Source organism: Salvelinus alpinus, chromosome 1, assembly GCF_045679555.1.
Source record: "Salvelinus alpinus chromosome 1, SLU_Salpinus.1, whole genome shotgun sequence".
NCBI classification, from domain to species: domain Eukaryota; kingdom Metazoa; phylum Chordata; class Actinopteri; order Salmoniformes; family Salmonidae; genus Salvelinus; species Salvelinus alpinus.
Genome location: NC_092086.1, coordinates 111,018,279 through 111,034,562, shown reverse-complemented (window position 1 = coordinate 111,034,562; position 16,284 = coordinate 111,018,279). Strand labels below are relative to the sequence as shown.

General features: G+C 42.5%; 1 protein-coding gene across 4 annotated transcripts in view; it reads left to right on the top strand.

Annotated features, from left to right (window-relative positions):
- Positions 1 to 15,541, top strand: part of ccbe1 (collagen and calcium binding EGF domains 1) — a 100,909-nt gene extending 85,368 nt beyond the window's left edge. For all 4 annotated transcript variants that reach the window (XM_071341442.1, XM_071341432.1, XM_071341459.1 and 1 more), the window contains 5 exons: positions 197 to 296; positions 4,557 to 4,696; positions 9,160 to 9,195; positions 13,176 to 13,211; positions 14,378 to 15,541. In XM_071341442.1, the coding sequence (XP_071197543.1) occupies positions 197 to 296; positions 4,557 to 4,696; positions 9,160 to 9,195; positions 13,176 to 13,211; positions 14,378 to 14,797 (732 nt within the window). In that variant the 3' untranslated portion in view covers positions 14,798 to 15,541. The remainder of the gene's footprint in view (positions 1 to 196; positions 297 to 4,556; positions 4,697 to 9,159; positions 9,196 to 13,175; positions 13,212 to 14,377) is intronic.
- The last annotated feature ends 743 nt before the right edge of the window (positions 15,542 to 16,284 follow it).

Genomic DNA, 16,284 nt, shown 5'->3' with positions numbered 1-16,284 from the left:
TGGTACATCAAATCTTTTTACTTCTAAATTAATGATATATAGCAATTGATTGTTGAAGAATATAACTGATGAATGCCTCATGACCTTAGGTTCAACTGTCGTACTAAAAACATAAGCAAGATGACTGCTTTGTTGTTTGAATCGCAGATTACCCCTTTAAACAATCTTAACTATATCCGCTCTTCTTGTTCTATAGATTGCCATGTTGCCCAGCAACGCTGATGTTACCAAGCAGATGACCAGTGAGAAGAGGCTGATGTCACACTCCTTCCTACCCGGGCCGCCCGGTCCTCCAGGTAAAACTAGCTGTAGTATAATGTTTCTGTCTGTCTGTGTTCTATCTATCGTCCTGTAGTATAATGTCTCTGCTCTGTCTGTAGTCCTGTAGTATAATGTCTCTGCTCTGTCTGTAGTCCTGTAGTATAATGTCTCTGCTCTGTCTGTAGTCCTGTAGTATAATGTCTCTGCTCTGTCTGTAGTCCTGTAGTATAATGTCTCTACTGTCTGTAGTCCTGTAGTATAATGTCTCTACTGTCTGTAGTCCTGTAGTATAATGTCTCTGCTCTGTCTGTAGTCCTGTAGTATAATGTCTCTGCTCTGTCTGTAGTCCTGTAGTATAATGTCTCTACTGTCTGTAGTCCTGTAGTATAATGTCTCTGCTCTGTCTGTAGTCCTGTAGTATAATGTCTCTGCTCTGTCTGTAGTCCTGTAGTATAATGTCTCTACTGTCTGTAGTCCTGTAGTATAATGTCTCTGCTCTGTCTGTAGTCCTGTAGTATAATGTCTCTGCTCTGTCTGTAGTCCTGTAGTATAATGTCTCTACTGTCTGTAGTCCTGTAGTATAATGTCTCTGCTCTGTCTGTAGTCCTGTAGTATAATGTCTCTACTGTCTGTAGTCCTGTAGTATAATGTCTCTGCTCTGTCTGTAGTCCTGTAGTATAATGTCTCTGCTCTGTCTGTAGTCCTGTAGTATAATGTCTCTACTGTCTGTAGTCGTGTAGTATATAATGTCTCTACTGTCTGTAGTCCTGTAGTATAATGCCTCTACTGTCTGTAGTCCTGTAGTATAATGTCTCTACTGTCTGTAGTCCTGTAGTATAATGTCTCTGCTCTGTCTGTAGTCCTGTAGTATAATGTCTCTGCTCTGTCTGTAGTCCTGTAGTATAATGTCTCTGCTCTGTCTGTAGTCCTGTAGTATAATGTCTCTACTGTCTGTAGTCCTGTAGTATAATGTCTCTGCTCTGTCTGTAGTCCTGTAGTATAATGTCTCTGCTCTGTCTGTAGTCCTGTAGTATAATGTCTCTGCTGCTGTCTGTAGTCCTGTAGTATAATGTCTCTGCTCTGTCTGTAGTCCTGTAGTATAATGTCTCTGCTCTGTCTGTAGTCCTGTAGTATATAATGTCTCTGCTCTGTCTGTAGTCCTGTAGTATATAATGTCTCTACTGTCTGTAGTCCTGTAGTATAATGTCTCTGCTCTGTCTGTAGTCGTGTAGTATAATGCCTCTACTGTCTGTAGTCCTGTAGTATAATGTCTCTGCTCTGTCTGTAGTCGTGTAGTATATAATGTCTCTACTGTCTGTAGTCCTGTAGTATAATGTCTCTGCTCTGTCTGTAGTCGTGTAGTATAATGCCTCTACTGTCTGTAGTCCTGTAGTATAATGTCTGCTATGTCTGTAGTCCTGTAGTATAATGTCTCTGCTCTGTCTGTAGTCCTGTAGTATAATGTCTCTACTGTCTGTAGTCCTGTAGTATATAATGTCTCTACTGTCTGTAGTCCTGTAGTATATAATGTCTCTACTGTCTGTAGTCCTGTAGTATAATGTCTCTGCTCTGTCTGTAGTCCTGTAGTATAATGTCTCTACTGTCTGTAGTCCTGTAGTATAATGTCTCTGCTCTGTCTGTAGTCCTGTAGTATAATGTCTCTACTGTCTGTAGTCCTGTAGTATATAATGTCTCTACTGTCTGTAGTCCTGTAGTATAATGTCTCTGCTCTGTCTGTAGTCCTGTAGTGTAATGTCTCTACTGTCTGTAGTCCTGTAGTATATAATGTCTCTGCTCTGTCTGTAGTCCTGTAGTATATAATGTCTCTGTTCTGTCTGTAGTCCTGTAGTATAATGTCTCTACTGTCTGTAGTCCTGTAGTATAATGTCTCTGTTCTGTCTGTAGTCCTGTAGTATATAATGTCTCTGTTCTGTCTGTAGTCCTGTAGTATAATGTCTCTACTGTCTGTAGTCCTGTAGTATAATGTCTCTACTGTCTGTAGTCCTGTAGTATATAATGTCTCTACTGTCTGTAGTCCTGTAGTATAATGTCTCTACTGTCTGTAGTCCTGTAGTATATAATGTCTCTACTGTCTGTAGTCCTGTAGTATAATGTCTCTACTGTCTGTAGTCCTGTAGTATATAATGTCTCTACTGTCTGTAGTCCTGTAGTATAATGTCTCTACTGTCTGTAGTCCTGTAGTATAATGTCTCTGCTCTGTCTGTAGTCCTGTAGTATAATGTCTCTGCTCTGTCTGTAGTCCTGTAGTATAATGTCTCTGCTCTGTCTGTAGTCCTGTAGTATAATGTCTCTACTGTCTGTAGTCCTGTAGTATAATGTCTCTGCTCTGTCTGTAGTCCTGTAGTGTAATGTCTCTACTGTCTGTAGTCCTGTAGTATAATGTCTCTACTGTCTGTAGTCCTGTAGTATAATGTCTCTACTGTCTGTAGTCCTGTAGTATAATGTCTCTACTGTCTGTAGTCCTGTAGTATATAATGTCTCTACTGTCTGTAGTCCTGTAGTATATAATGTCTCTACTGTCTGTAGTCCTGTAGTATAATGTCTCTACTGTCTGTAGTCCTGTAGTATATAATGTCTCTACTGTCTGTAGTCCTGTAGTATATAATGTCTCTACTGTCTGTAGTCCTGTAGTATAATGTCTCTGCTCTGTCTGTAGTCCTGTAGTATAATGTCTCTGCTCTGTCTGTAGTCCTGTAGTATAATGTCTCTGCTCTGTCTGTAGTCCTGTAGTATATAATGTCTCGCCTCTGTCTGTAGTCCTGTAGTATAATGTATCTGCTCTGTCTGTAGTCCTGTAGTATATAATGTCTCTACTGTCTGTAGTCCTGTAGTATAATGTCTTACTGTCTGTAGTCCTGTAGTATATAATGTCTCTGCTCTGTCTGTAGTCCTGTAGTATATAATGTCTCTACTGTCTGTAGTCCTGTAGTATAATGTCTTACTGTCTGTAGTCCTGTAGTATATAATGTATCTGCTCTGTCTGTAGTCCTGTAGTATATAATGTCTCTACTGTCTGTAGTCCTGTAGTATAATGTCTTACTGTCTGTAGTCCTGTAGTATATAATGTCTCTGCTCTGTCTGTAGTCCTGTAGTATATAATGTCTCTACTGTCTGTAGTATAATGTCTGCTATGTCTGTAGTCCTGTAGTATAATGTCTCTGCTCTGTCTGTAGTCCTGTAGTATAATGTCTCTGCTCTGTCTGTAGTCCTGTAGTATATAATGTATCTACTGTCTGTAGTCCTGTAGTATATAATGTCTCTACTGTCTGTAGTCCTGTAGTATATAATGTCTCTACTGTCTGTAGTCCTGTAGTATATAATGTCTCTGCTCTGTCTGTAGTCCTGTAGTATATAATGTCTCGCCTCTGTCTGTAGTCCTGTAGTATAATGTATCTGCTCTGTCTGTAGTCCTGTAGTATAATGTCTCTACTGTCTGTAGTCCTGTAGTATAATGTCTTACTGTCTGTAGTCCTGTAGTATATAATGTCTCTGCTCTGTCTGTAGTCCTGTAGTATATAATGTCTCTACTGTCTGTAGTCCTGTAGTATAATGTCTTACTGTCTGTAGTCCTGTAGTATATAATGTATCTGCTCTGTCTGTAGTCCTGTAGTATATAATGTCTCTACTGTCTGTAGTCCTGTAGTATAATGTCTTACTGTCTGTAGTCCTGTAGTATATAATGTCTCTGCTCTGTCTGTAGTCCTGTAGTATATAATGTCTCTACTGTCTGTAGTATAATGTCTGCTATGTCTGTAGTCCTGTAGTATAATGTCTCTGCTCTGTCTGTAGTCCTGTAGTATAATGTCTCTGCTCTGTCTGTAGTCCTGTAGTATATAATGTATCTACTGTCTGTAGTCCTGTAGTATATAATGTCTCTACTGTCTGTAGTCCTGTAGTATATAATGTCTCTACTGTCTGTAGTCCTGTAGTATATAATGTCTCTACTGTCTGTAGTCCTGTAGTATATAATGTCTCTACTGTCTGTAGTCCTGTAGTATAATGTCTCTACTGTCTGTAGTCCTGTAGTATAATGTCTCTGCTCTGGCTGTAGTCCTGTAGTATAATGTCTCTACTGTCTGTAGTCGTGTAGTATATAATGTCTCTACTGTCTGTAGTCCTGTAGTATAATGTCTCTGTCTATCTGTAGTACGGTATTATGTCTCTGCTCTGTCTATCTGTAGTATGTCTCTGTCTGTCTGTAGTCTTGTAGTGTAATGTCTCTGTTTTTCAGCCCTCTCCCACTAATCCCAGACCTGTGTGTTTCTATATCTCAGGAGATCCAGGGCCAATGGGCCCCCCTGGCCACACAGGACTGTTGGGGCCCCCCGGCCCTCCTGGACCCAGGGGACTGATGGGCCCCGTTGGGCCCTCGCCTGACCTGTCCTACATGAAGCAGGGCCGACGCGGGCCCATGGTCAGTAACAGCACCACCACCTCACCATCTGTTTCAATAGCACTAGTATGCCTTGTATCCCTTCTAGGAGAGCGACATCACAACACCACTTTCATCCTGTTACATCATCATATCATGTCATCCTCTCAGATTCTCCTTGGTTATAAACTGCATTATGCTGAAACAGCAGGTCTAGAGAAACAGAGCACTGTCTGTTCTGCTGTGTTAGATGATGGTGTCCCCCTCCTCCTCCTCCCCCCATGTCCTCCTCTTCCTCCCCCCTCGTCCCCCTCCTCCCCCCGTGTCCCCCTCCTCCCCCCGTGTCCCCCTCCTCCCCCCGTGTCCCCCTCCTCCCCCCATGTCCCACTCCTCCCCCTCTCTCTCTCTCGTCTCTGCTGTGACACGTGTTATGACTCTGACCAGCTGACTGTGCCCCCTCTCCCAGGACAGACAGACAGACAGACAGACAGACAGACAGACAGACAGACAGACAGACAGACAGACAGACAGACAGACAGACAGACAGACAGACAGACAGACAGACAGACAGACAGACAGACAGACAGACAGACAGACAGACAGTGTTGTGACCTCCCCAGCTGTGGATGGCCCCTCTAGAGGAAACTAGGGCACGACTCACAGGCCTGTCTGTCCATGGATGTGACCCAAATGGCATCCTATCCCCTATGTAGTGCATATCAGTTAAACATGTTTGAACTGATATCCATACCATATCGGTTTGAAGGAATAACATTGCAACTGTGTGGACTTCCACGGCTTTGTGAAGTCCAGACAACTTCTTGCTGATTGCCCATTGGGACATGTGCAAATATTCTGGGAACCTACCCCATCAGTTTAATAAGGGAAGTCCGTTGGGGGGCCAATGCAAATAGTAGTCTGGGTAGCCATTTGATTAGATGTTATGGCTTGGGGGTAGAAGCCTCTTGTACCTAGACTTGGTGCTCCGGTACGGCTTGCCGTGCGGTAGCAGAGAGAACAGTCTATGACTAGGGTGGCTGGAGTCTTTGAAAATGTTTAGGGCCTTCCTCTGACACTGCCTGGTATAGAGGTTCTGGATGGTAGGAAGCTTGTACTGGGCCGTTCGCACTACCCTCTGTAGTGCCTTGCAGTCGGTGGCCAAGCAGTTGCCATACCAGGCAGTGAAGCAACCAGTCAGGATGCTCTCGATGGTGCAGCTGTAGAACCTTTTGAGGATCTGAAGACCCATGCCAAATGGGGGAATAGGTTTTGTCGTGCCCTCATCACGACTGTCTTGGTGTGCTTGGACCATGTTAGTTTGTTGGTGATGTGGACACCAAGGAACTTGAAGCTCTCAACCTGCTCCACTGCAGCCCTGTCGATGAGAATGGGAGTGTGCTCGGTCCTCATTTTCCTGTAGTCCACAATCATCTCCTTTGTCTTGATCACGTTGAGGGAAAGGTTGTTATTCTGGCACCACCCGGCCAGGTCTCTGACCTCCTCCCTACAGGCTGTCTCGTCTTTGTTGGTGATCAGGCCTACCACTGTTGTGTCATCGGAAAATTGAATGATGGTGTTGGAGTCGTGCCTGGCCGTGCAGTCATGAGTGAACAGGGAGTACAGGAGGGGACTGAGCATGCACCCCTGAGGGGCCCCGTGTTTAGGGTCAGCGTGGCGGATGTGTTGTTACCTACCCTTACCACCTGGGGGGCGGCCCGTCAGGAAGTCCAGGATCCAGTTGCAGAGGGAGGTGTTTAGTCCCAGGGTCCTTAGCTTATTGATTTTAATATTAATATCCCGTTGGTAGTTTAATCTTCCGCGTTGCTCGTCGATTTTATTCTCCAAAGATTGTACGTTTGCTAGCAGAATGGAGGGAAGTGGGGCTTTATTCAATCGCCTACGAATTCTCAGAAGGCAGCCCGCCCTTTGGCCCCTTTTTCTCTGCCTCGTCTTCACACAAATCGCGGGGATCGGGGCCTGTTCCCGAGAAAGCAGTATATCATTCGCGTCGGGCTCGTCAGAGTCGTGAAAGGAAAAAAAGGATTCTGCCAGTCCGTGGTGAGTAATCGCAGTCCTGGTGTCTAGAAGATATTTTCGGTCATAAGAGACGATAGCAGAAACATTATGTACAAAATAAGTTGCAAATAAACAAACAAAAAAACACAATGGGTTGAGGACACGTAAAACCTTCCTCACCACCCCCATGGCCCATCATCAGGCAGTTAATTATGTTAAGTCGAGATACTGTGAGAATGTCTGTGAGAGGTTTTGTTCATGCAGGAACAGTCATGTATGCTGTTTTACAGAACAGTGTAGGTTAAAAGGTAGATCAAACTGATATCACGTTATGCCTTGCTCATATCGATATCAAAATCATATGGAGTTATTGATATTTGTGCCCACTACTAATGTATATCTACAGTACATTTCAAAATACGGGGGTATCATTACTGTACACAGCACTTTTTCTCACTCTGTAGATTCTTGCAGTGGTGGAAAAAGGGCCCAATTTTGATACTAGGCGAGAAGGTAGAGACAACAATACATCACATAAAGCAGCCACAACTGTCTGTAAGAGTGTCCATGATTGAGGCTTTTAATGAAGAGATGGAGATAAAACTGTCCAGTTTGAGTGTTTGTTGCAGCTCGTTACAGTCGCTAGCTGCAGCGAACTGAAAAGACTAGCGACTCAGGGATGTGTGTGCTTTGGGGACCTTTAACAGAATGTGACTGGCAGAACGGGTGTTGAATGTGGAGGATGAGGGCTGCAGTAGATATCTCAGATAGGGGGGAGTGAGGGTTTTATAAATAAGCATTGTTTAAAAAATGTTTACCTTTATTTAACTAGGCAAGTCAGTTAAGAACAAATTATTCTATACAATGACGGCCTACCCCGGCCAAACCCAGTCGACACTGGGCCAATTGTGCACCACCCTATGGGACTCCCAGTCACAGCTGGATGTGATACAGACCGGATTCAAACCAGGGACCGTTTTGCGACGGGTATACAGAAATGACCAGTTTACAGAGGAGTGCAGTGATGTGTCCTATAAGGAGCATTGGTGGCAAATCTGATGGCCGAATGGTAAAGAGCATCTAGTTGTTTGAGAGCACCCTTACCTGCCGATCTATAAATGATGTCTCCGTGATCTAGTAGTCCTGTAGTATAATGTCTCTACTGTCTGTAGTCCTGTAGTATAATGTCTCTGTCTGTCTGTAGTCCTGTAGTATAATGTCTCTGTCTGTCTGTAGTCCTGTATTATAATGTCTCTGCTCTGTCTGTAGTCCTGTAGTATAATGTCTCTGTCTGTCTGTAGTCCTGTAGTATAATGTCTCTGTCTGTCTGTAGTCCTGTAGTATAATGTCTCTGTCTGTCTGTAGTCCTGTAGTATAATGTCTCTGTCTGTCTATAGTCCTGTAGTATAATGTCTCTGTCTGTATTCCTGGGAGCTTCCATCAGTGTGTGGTGATCCATTCTTTTTTCATTCTTGTTGAGCATCACCCTTAAAATAAAGGTGAACAAATCGTGTGAAAACTTTCTCAAAATATCACATGACATTTTCACGAGTCAAACATGATTTTCGGACACACACTTGAAAAACAAATTCTTATTTACAATGACGGCCTACACCGGCCAATCCCTAATCCGGACGACGCTGGTCCAATTGTGCCAATCACGGCCGGTTGTGATACAGCCTGGAATCGAACCAGGATCTGTAGTGACACCTCTAGCACTGAGATGCTGTGCCTTGGACCGCTGTGCCACTCGTGAGTAATAACAGGGTAAAATGTCAATGCTTTACATTACAACGCATTGGGCTCGTTTTTGTTCTGCCGTCACGCAAGTCTCAGTATTACAACTCAATTTTGTCACCTGAGCTGTTGAAACACTAACCTACTGTATCAACACCAGGGGTCCTCTGTGACGCATGACATTAAGCTCAGAGAACTATGCCACTGTTTATACTGTAGAGAAATGTTCTATATGCTATGGAATCACACTCTACTGTGTTCTGTATTGCTCTGCAGTGGCTCCTTGAGCCTTTCATGCTGATCTGTATTCATTAGACCTGGGTTCAGATACTATTAGAAATCTTTCAAATAAGGACTTTGACCATTTGGGGGGGGCGGGGGGGGATTTCGGGGCTATTCTATTGGTCCCTTAAGCCAGTGAAGCACAATCAAGCACTGATAAAGTATTTGAAATGATTTCGAATACTATTTGAACCCAGGTCGTGACTGGGTTTTGGGCACAGAGTGAGGGTGTGTGATGGGTGGTGTACATTTCAGTGTGGCACAATATGAATCAGTCCGGATCTGAATGTGGCGGAGGTCCCAGCTCTCGTCCCCAGTGCCCTTTGATGGTGACTGTATAGAGAGAAGATACAGAGATTCTTTGCCCTTAAATGTTAAAGTCATTGAAATGTAGCTGGACCCTAGATGTGACTGGACACAGTGAATGGTTAAATGATGTGATCTGTGATGTCTTCTCTCGTCTCATACAGGGTCCTGCGGGGGCTCCAGGAAAAGATGGCATCAAGGTAGAGCATGATTTGAGCTACATCCCAAATCGCATCCAATTCCCTATCTAGTCCACTACTTTGACTAGGGCCCATAAGGACTCTGGTTAAAAGGAGTGCACTACATATGGAATCGGTACCATTTGGAACACAACCTTGGAGCATCCTCCCTAATCTCTAGCTCTCTTCTAGCCTGGTCCCAGATCAGTTTGTGCTGTCTCGTCAATTAACTCCTATGGTTAATCCTTGTCAAGCCAAACAGATCTGGGATCAGGCTAGTCTTGACTGTTTTTTATCTGGATCTGGCCAATGTCTCGTTTTAGCCGCAGACAGTTTTTTTGTTGTTGTATGGAATGTAAATATTTAAAAAATGTTGGAAGATTATGTTTAACATCATATCTATGACTACTATGGACTTAGACAAAGTCTCTAACAGAGGCTATTTTGGGAATTGAATTCCCAGTGCATTCCTGCATAGAAGCAGCTTTTATCTCTTTCCTTCAGCTGTGTTTTGTCAACTCTTCCACCTGATAATGCCCTCACCTGGTCTAAAGGTGACATGACACGTATACATTTTACAATAACGGTTTAATTAGAAAGCACTAGCCACCATGCAATGCGGCTGTATAAGTTACAAAGTACTAATATTTTACATAATACTTGGGTAAGTTAGTGCACTAAAAACGTACTGAGGAGTATTTTGTAGATATGTCCCCGATATTGGGTGATTGGTTAGATTAGAGATATGGATAGCTAATGGAACAGCTTACTGATATTGGGTAGGTGATTGGTTAGATGAGAGATATGGATAGCTAATGGACCGGCTTACTGATATTGGGTAGGTGATTGGTTAGATTACAGATATGGATAGCTAATGGACCAGCTTACTGATATTGGGTAGGTGATTGGTTAGATTACAGATATGGATAGCTAATGGACCAGCTTACTGATATTTGGTAGGTGATTGGTTAGATGAGAGATATGGATAGCTAATGGACCGGTTTACTGATATTGGGTAGGTGATTGGTTAGATTAGAGATATGGATAGCTAATGGAACAGCTTACTGATATTGGGTAGGTGATTGGTTAGATGAGAGATATGGATAGCTAATGGACCAGCTTACTGATATTGGGTAGGTGATTGGTTAGATGAGAGATATGAATAGCTAATGGAACAGCTTACTGATAATGGGTAGGTGATTGGTTAGATTAGAGATATGGATAGCTAATGGAAGAGTTTACTGATATTGGGTAGGTGATTGGTTAGATTAGAGATATGGATAGCTAATGGAACAGCTTACTGATATTGGGTAGGTGATTGGTTAGATTAGAGATATGGATAGCTAATGGAACAGCTTACTGATATTGGGTAGGTGATTGGTTAGATGAGAGATATGGATAGCTAATGGACCAGCTTACTGATATTGGGTAGGTGATTGGTTAGATGAGAGATATGAATAGCTAATGGAACAGCTTACTGATATTGGGTAGGTGATTGGTTAGATGAGAGATATGGATAGCTAATGGACCAGCTTACTGATATTGGGTAGGTGATTGGTTAGATGAGAGATATGGATAGCTAATGGACCAGCTTACTGATATTGGGTAGGTGATTGGTTAGATGAGAGATATGAATAGCTAATGGAACAGCTTACTGATAATGGGTAGGTGATTGGTTAGATTAGAGATATGGATAGCTAATGGAAGAGTTTACTGATATTGGGTAGGTGATTGGTTAGATTAGAGATATGGATAGCTAATGGAACAGCTTACTGATATTGGGTAGGTGATTGGTTAGATGAGAGATATGGATAGCTAATGGACCAGCTTACTGATATTGGGTAGGTGATTGGTTAGATGAGAGATATGAATAGCTAATGGAACAGCTTACTGATAATGGGTAGGTGATTGGTTAGATTAGAGATATGGATAGCTAATGGAACAGCTTACTGATATTGGGTAGGTGATTGGTTAGATTAGAGATATGGATAGCTAATGGAACAGCTTACTGATATTGGGTAGGTGATTGGTTAGATGAGAGATATGGATAGCTAATGGAACAGTTTACTGATATTGGGTAGGTGATTGGTTAGATTAGAGATATGGATAGCTAATGGAACAGTTTACTGATATTGGGTAGGTGATTGGTTAGATTAGAGATATGGATAGCGTATGGAACAGCTTACTGATATTGGGTAGGTGATTGGTTAGATTAGAGATATGGATAGCTAATGGACCACCTTACTGATATTGGGTAGGTGATTGGTTAGATTACATATATGGATAGCTAATGGAACAGCTTACTGATATTGGGTAGGTGATTGGTTAGATTACAGATATGGATAGCGTATGGAACAGCTTACTGATATTGGGTAGGTGATTGGTTAGATTACAGATATGGATAGCTAATGGACCAGCTTACTGATATTGGGTAGGTGATTGGTTAGATTAGAGATATGGATAGCTAATGGACCAGCTTACTGATATTGGGTAGGTGATTGGTTAGATTAGAGATATGGATAGCTAATGGACCGGCTTACTGATACGTTGTTCTACATTTCAACCAGTACCTTACGATTCTGTATTAGGTGTTTGGTTAGATTACGTGCAATTTATGAAACGGCTTACACTGCTCTAACTTTTACACACAGTACCTTTTTATGATCCACCATGACTTGGGTATCTGATGTATGAAAGATCTCAACGTTCTGCTTATCAGGCTCCCGAATCAAAAATCTAAAACATCTGGTGTAACATTTCCACAGCCCCTGTCTGACCCGTGTTCAGCTAATAATCTCAGTAGTCAGGTCCATATCGGCTCCATCCAGGCCACACAGCACAATGCCCATCCTCCTCTATCACATGGCTTTAATGGGCTGGATAGCTGTGTCTATACTGCCCAGGTTATTAATATGCTATACTTACACTAATGCTACATTATTAGGCCCGTACCCACTCAGGTTGCACGTTGATGTACAATGCATTTGACTCAACGGCTGTGATTTAAGAGTTAAGAGGATATTTGTCACGAGTTTTTTGCAAAACAATGTTTACACAACCATTGACAGTTTAGGCTTATGGTTTTAAATGGTCTGAATAGCTACACTGAACAAAAATATGAACGCAACATGTAAAGTGTTGGTCCCGTTTTTCATGAGATTAAATAAAAGATCCCCGAAATTTTTCAAACGCACAAAAAAGACACTCTAAAATGTGCAGTTTTGTCACACAACACAATGCCACAGATGTCTCAAGTTTTGAGGGAGCATGCAATTGGCATGCTGACTGCAGGAATGTCCACCAGAGCTGTTGCCAGAGAACGTAATGTTAATTTCTCTACCATAAGCCGCCTCCAACGTTGTTTTAGACAATTTGGCAGTACGTTTAACCGGCCTCACAACCGCAGACCACGTGTGGGTGATCTATTTGCTGATGTCAACGTTGTGAACAGTGAGCCCCATGGTGGCGGTGGGGTTATGGTATGGGCAGGCATAAGCTACGGACACAGTTGCATTTTTATCAATGGCAATTTGAATGCACAAAACTACCGTGACGAGATCCTGATGCCCATTTTTTGGGGGACCAACATGTGCATATCTATATTCCCAGTGATGTGAAATCCATAGATTAGGAACTAATTTATTTATTTCGATTGACTGATTTCCTCAAATGAACTGTAACTCAGTAAAATCAATGACATTGTTGCATGTTGTGTTTATATTTTTTGTTCAGTATGTCTTGCCCAGGTTATTACTATGGTACAATCCTGCTACAATATTAATACATAGACTGAAAGATATTAATCTGTTTCTTTGCTCTAATTTACCAACAATAAAGTAAACATCTGGATTAACAAGGTTTTTGAACTTCACTCAAAATGAACTTTCATCTCCCGTGTGGTAATGACAATATACGGAGAAGACAGTCAATGTTGTCTTCTCCTGCCTTATTGCTCTGTAGCTGTAACTCATCTTAACACAATATTGGTTTTGTTTCTCTAGGGGGAGACGGGGGCTCCTGGACCTTCTGGACCTCCAGTAAGTGAAGACTCTGTTTTGATGCCACTCTTCTGTCTTCATTCAACTACCCTACAATATACCAGTCAGTGATATACTGTTATGCACCATGACACACACACACACACACAGTCTTGTACAGCTAATTTTGTGGGGACACGCAATTCATTCAGTCCCATCCAAAATCCTATTTTCCCTAACCCGTACACTTACCCTAACCTTAACCCAAAAACCTAACCTTAACCCTAACCATAGCGCCTAACACTAATTCTAACCCTAACACTAATTCTAACCTTAACCCTAAAACCCTCAAGTAATAGCATTTGACCTCATGGGGACCAACAAAATGTACCCAGTTAGCCAAATTGGAGTCAACATGTGCCAGCATCCCTGTGGAATGTAGAGTCCATGCCCCAAACAAATTGAGGCTGTTTTGAGAGCAAAAGTGGGTGCAACTTAATATTAGGGAGGTGTACCTAATGTTTTGTACACTCAGTCTCCAACTGAGTTGTGATGTTACAGATTCCATGCTGCGTGACCAAAGCTCTCCAGGCTGTTCTCTGTCAGTGTTGAGATCCATAGTCCACACGCACCACCTCTGAAATATCATCAGTAATGTCCGAGAGGTAGCGAGAAGAGAGAGGGTCGAGGCCATCCCTACACATCTTTCACATTCAGTTTTCCAGGATGTTTTGGATTTCGAATGCTGGATTCCAGACACACATCTGTAGGTCAGATCATGGAGAGAGGAGGTGATGGCGGGAGAATAGAGGGGTGGAGGTAGAGAGGAGGGGATGAAGGGAGGGTTGGCGAGAGGTACAGTTTTGCTACGGTGAACCCAGAAGGTTCAGAGGTCAAGGAACAAACGCCCAGTCTCTTATCATCTCATCATAGAGTGAAATCAAAGCACCAGATTAATGACAGTCATCCCCCCCCCCCCCCCCCCCCTTGACAAAAAAGTAAGTAAAAACCTTTGAGATGAGGTGTGATCCTGTAGAACACACTAACAGCAGTTCCAATTCAATTCAGTCGATTCAGGAAGTCAACAGACATTTAAATTCCACAACAATTGCAATTGGAATGCATAGTTTGCTTCCGGGAACTTACTGAACTGAAATGGAATTGACCACAACTGTGAATGACAGTGGTATGTTATTAACCTCCTCTTTTTTGATTTCTTGACCTAGGGCCCTCCCGGATCCTTTGACTTCCTGCTGCTGTTGATGGCTGACATCCGTAACGATATCGTTGAGCTACAGAGCAAGGTGTTCGGCAGACTCATGCATTCTCCTGGAGAGGAGTTCCCTGTGGGGGTCCCAGATACATGGAGGGACAACCAGTCGCCTGGGAGGGAGGTCCCCATGGATGGCCCAGAGAGCTGGAGGGACAACCAATCGCCTGACAGCTGGAGGGAGAACCAAGATATCCTGGTGGACATTGGCTCTGGAGAAGACAAACCAAAGGATTACAAAACACGAAACGTTGCCAAGGGCAACTCTGGAGAAGACTACAAACCACGCAGGAAGGAAGAGGACAGGAACAGGAACAGGAAGAGGAAACCCATGCGAGCCTCAACAACAGACTCAGACTTGGATTGGACGTTTTGAATTTGAGGCAGATTTTCAGTATTTCTTTGTAAATATTAATATCAAAGTATTTTTTATTGAACTGCTTAAAGTCACTCAAAAGTCAGAATGTATTTTTTTTTTCATAAAATCTCTATTTTTATATTATAAATAGGATTGTAAATGTATATTTTAGTAAAAAAAATTGTATTACAGTTATGGACTTGAATTTCTTCTTAGCTCAACAGCATTTCACACCTGATACATTTTATTTAAATGTTAATGTCTCAAATGTTAACTTTCTTACTTAAATGTGGTTTCCACCCTGTTATAGACTCATGCACACATGAGAATAGTCCAATTCAGAGTCCAATTCGCCCTACCCCTAAATCCTAGATAGAATATGTAACTCGATTTCTTTGCTCCTAATCACCACAGCTTTGTTTGTTCGGTGCCTCAGCCACACTAGCCAAGGATTGTTTCTGGTTGCTATGGCTGCTAAGTAAGTGTGTAACACTCCTCCAAAGCCAAGTGGTTGCTATGGCTGCCGAGCCTCCAGGAGAATGGTCCTTGACAGAAAAAAGAAGAAAGGTCATGGAGAGTACCACTGGAGATAGATTGAGCAACTTTTCAAGAAATGGAATATTCCAGTGTTTTTAAGTGGCACCATATTATATTTGAGCAGATCCAAGTCTAGGCTTATGTGGTCAAAAGTGGGTATTTTACAATTCAAACATAAATCAGACATGTAAAGAAACTGGAAAATAAATGCAGTAATAACAGAAACATGTATTCCATCTGTTTTTACTTATGTCATGCTGGAGCAGTAAGAGATAAGACTGGCTAGGCTTGAGCTAGAGAGAGGGTGGAGAGAGAGAGACAAAGCGAGAGGGTGGAGAGACGGAGAAAGGGGGAAGAGAGAGGGGTGGGAGACGGAGAAAGGGGGGAGGGGGAGAGAGGGGGCAGAGATGGGGTGTGATGAGGATAACCTTCGAATCCCTGCTCCACTCTTCCTCGTCTCTCTCTCCCTCTCTCTTCTGGAGGTAGACAGAACAGAGGTTTACTAGGAGGATAGAACAGGTATACTAGGAGGATAGAACAGAGGTTTACTAGGAGGATAGAACAGGTTTACTAGGAGGATAGAACAGGTTTACTAGGAGGATAGAACAGGTTTACTAGGAGGATAGAACAGAGGTTTACTAGGAGGATAGAACAGAGGTTTACTAGGAGGATAGAACAGAGGTTTACTAGGAGGATAGAACAGAGGTTTACTAGGAGGATAGAACAGAGGTTTACTAGGAGGATAGAACAGAGGTTTACTAGGAGGATAGAACAGAGGTTTGGGTATTACCCAAATACAAAGAAAGACTACAGTTTACTATAGAATTCTGTAGTACATTGTATAATTGTTTTATTTAACTAGGTTAAGAACAAATTCTTATTTACAATGACAGCCTACACCGGTACTACACATATGTAGTACTTCATTTAGAATTGTGTAGAATACTGTACTACACACTGTAGTATCC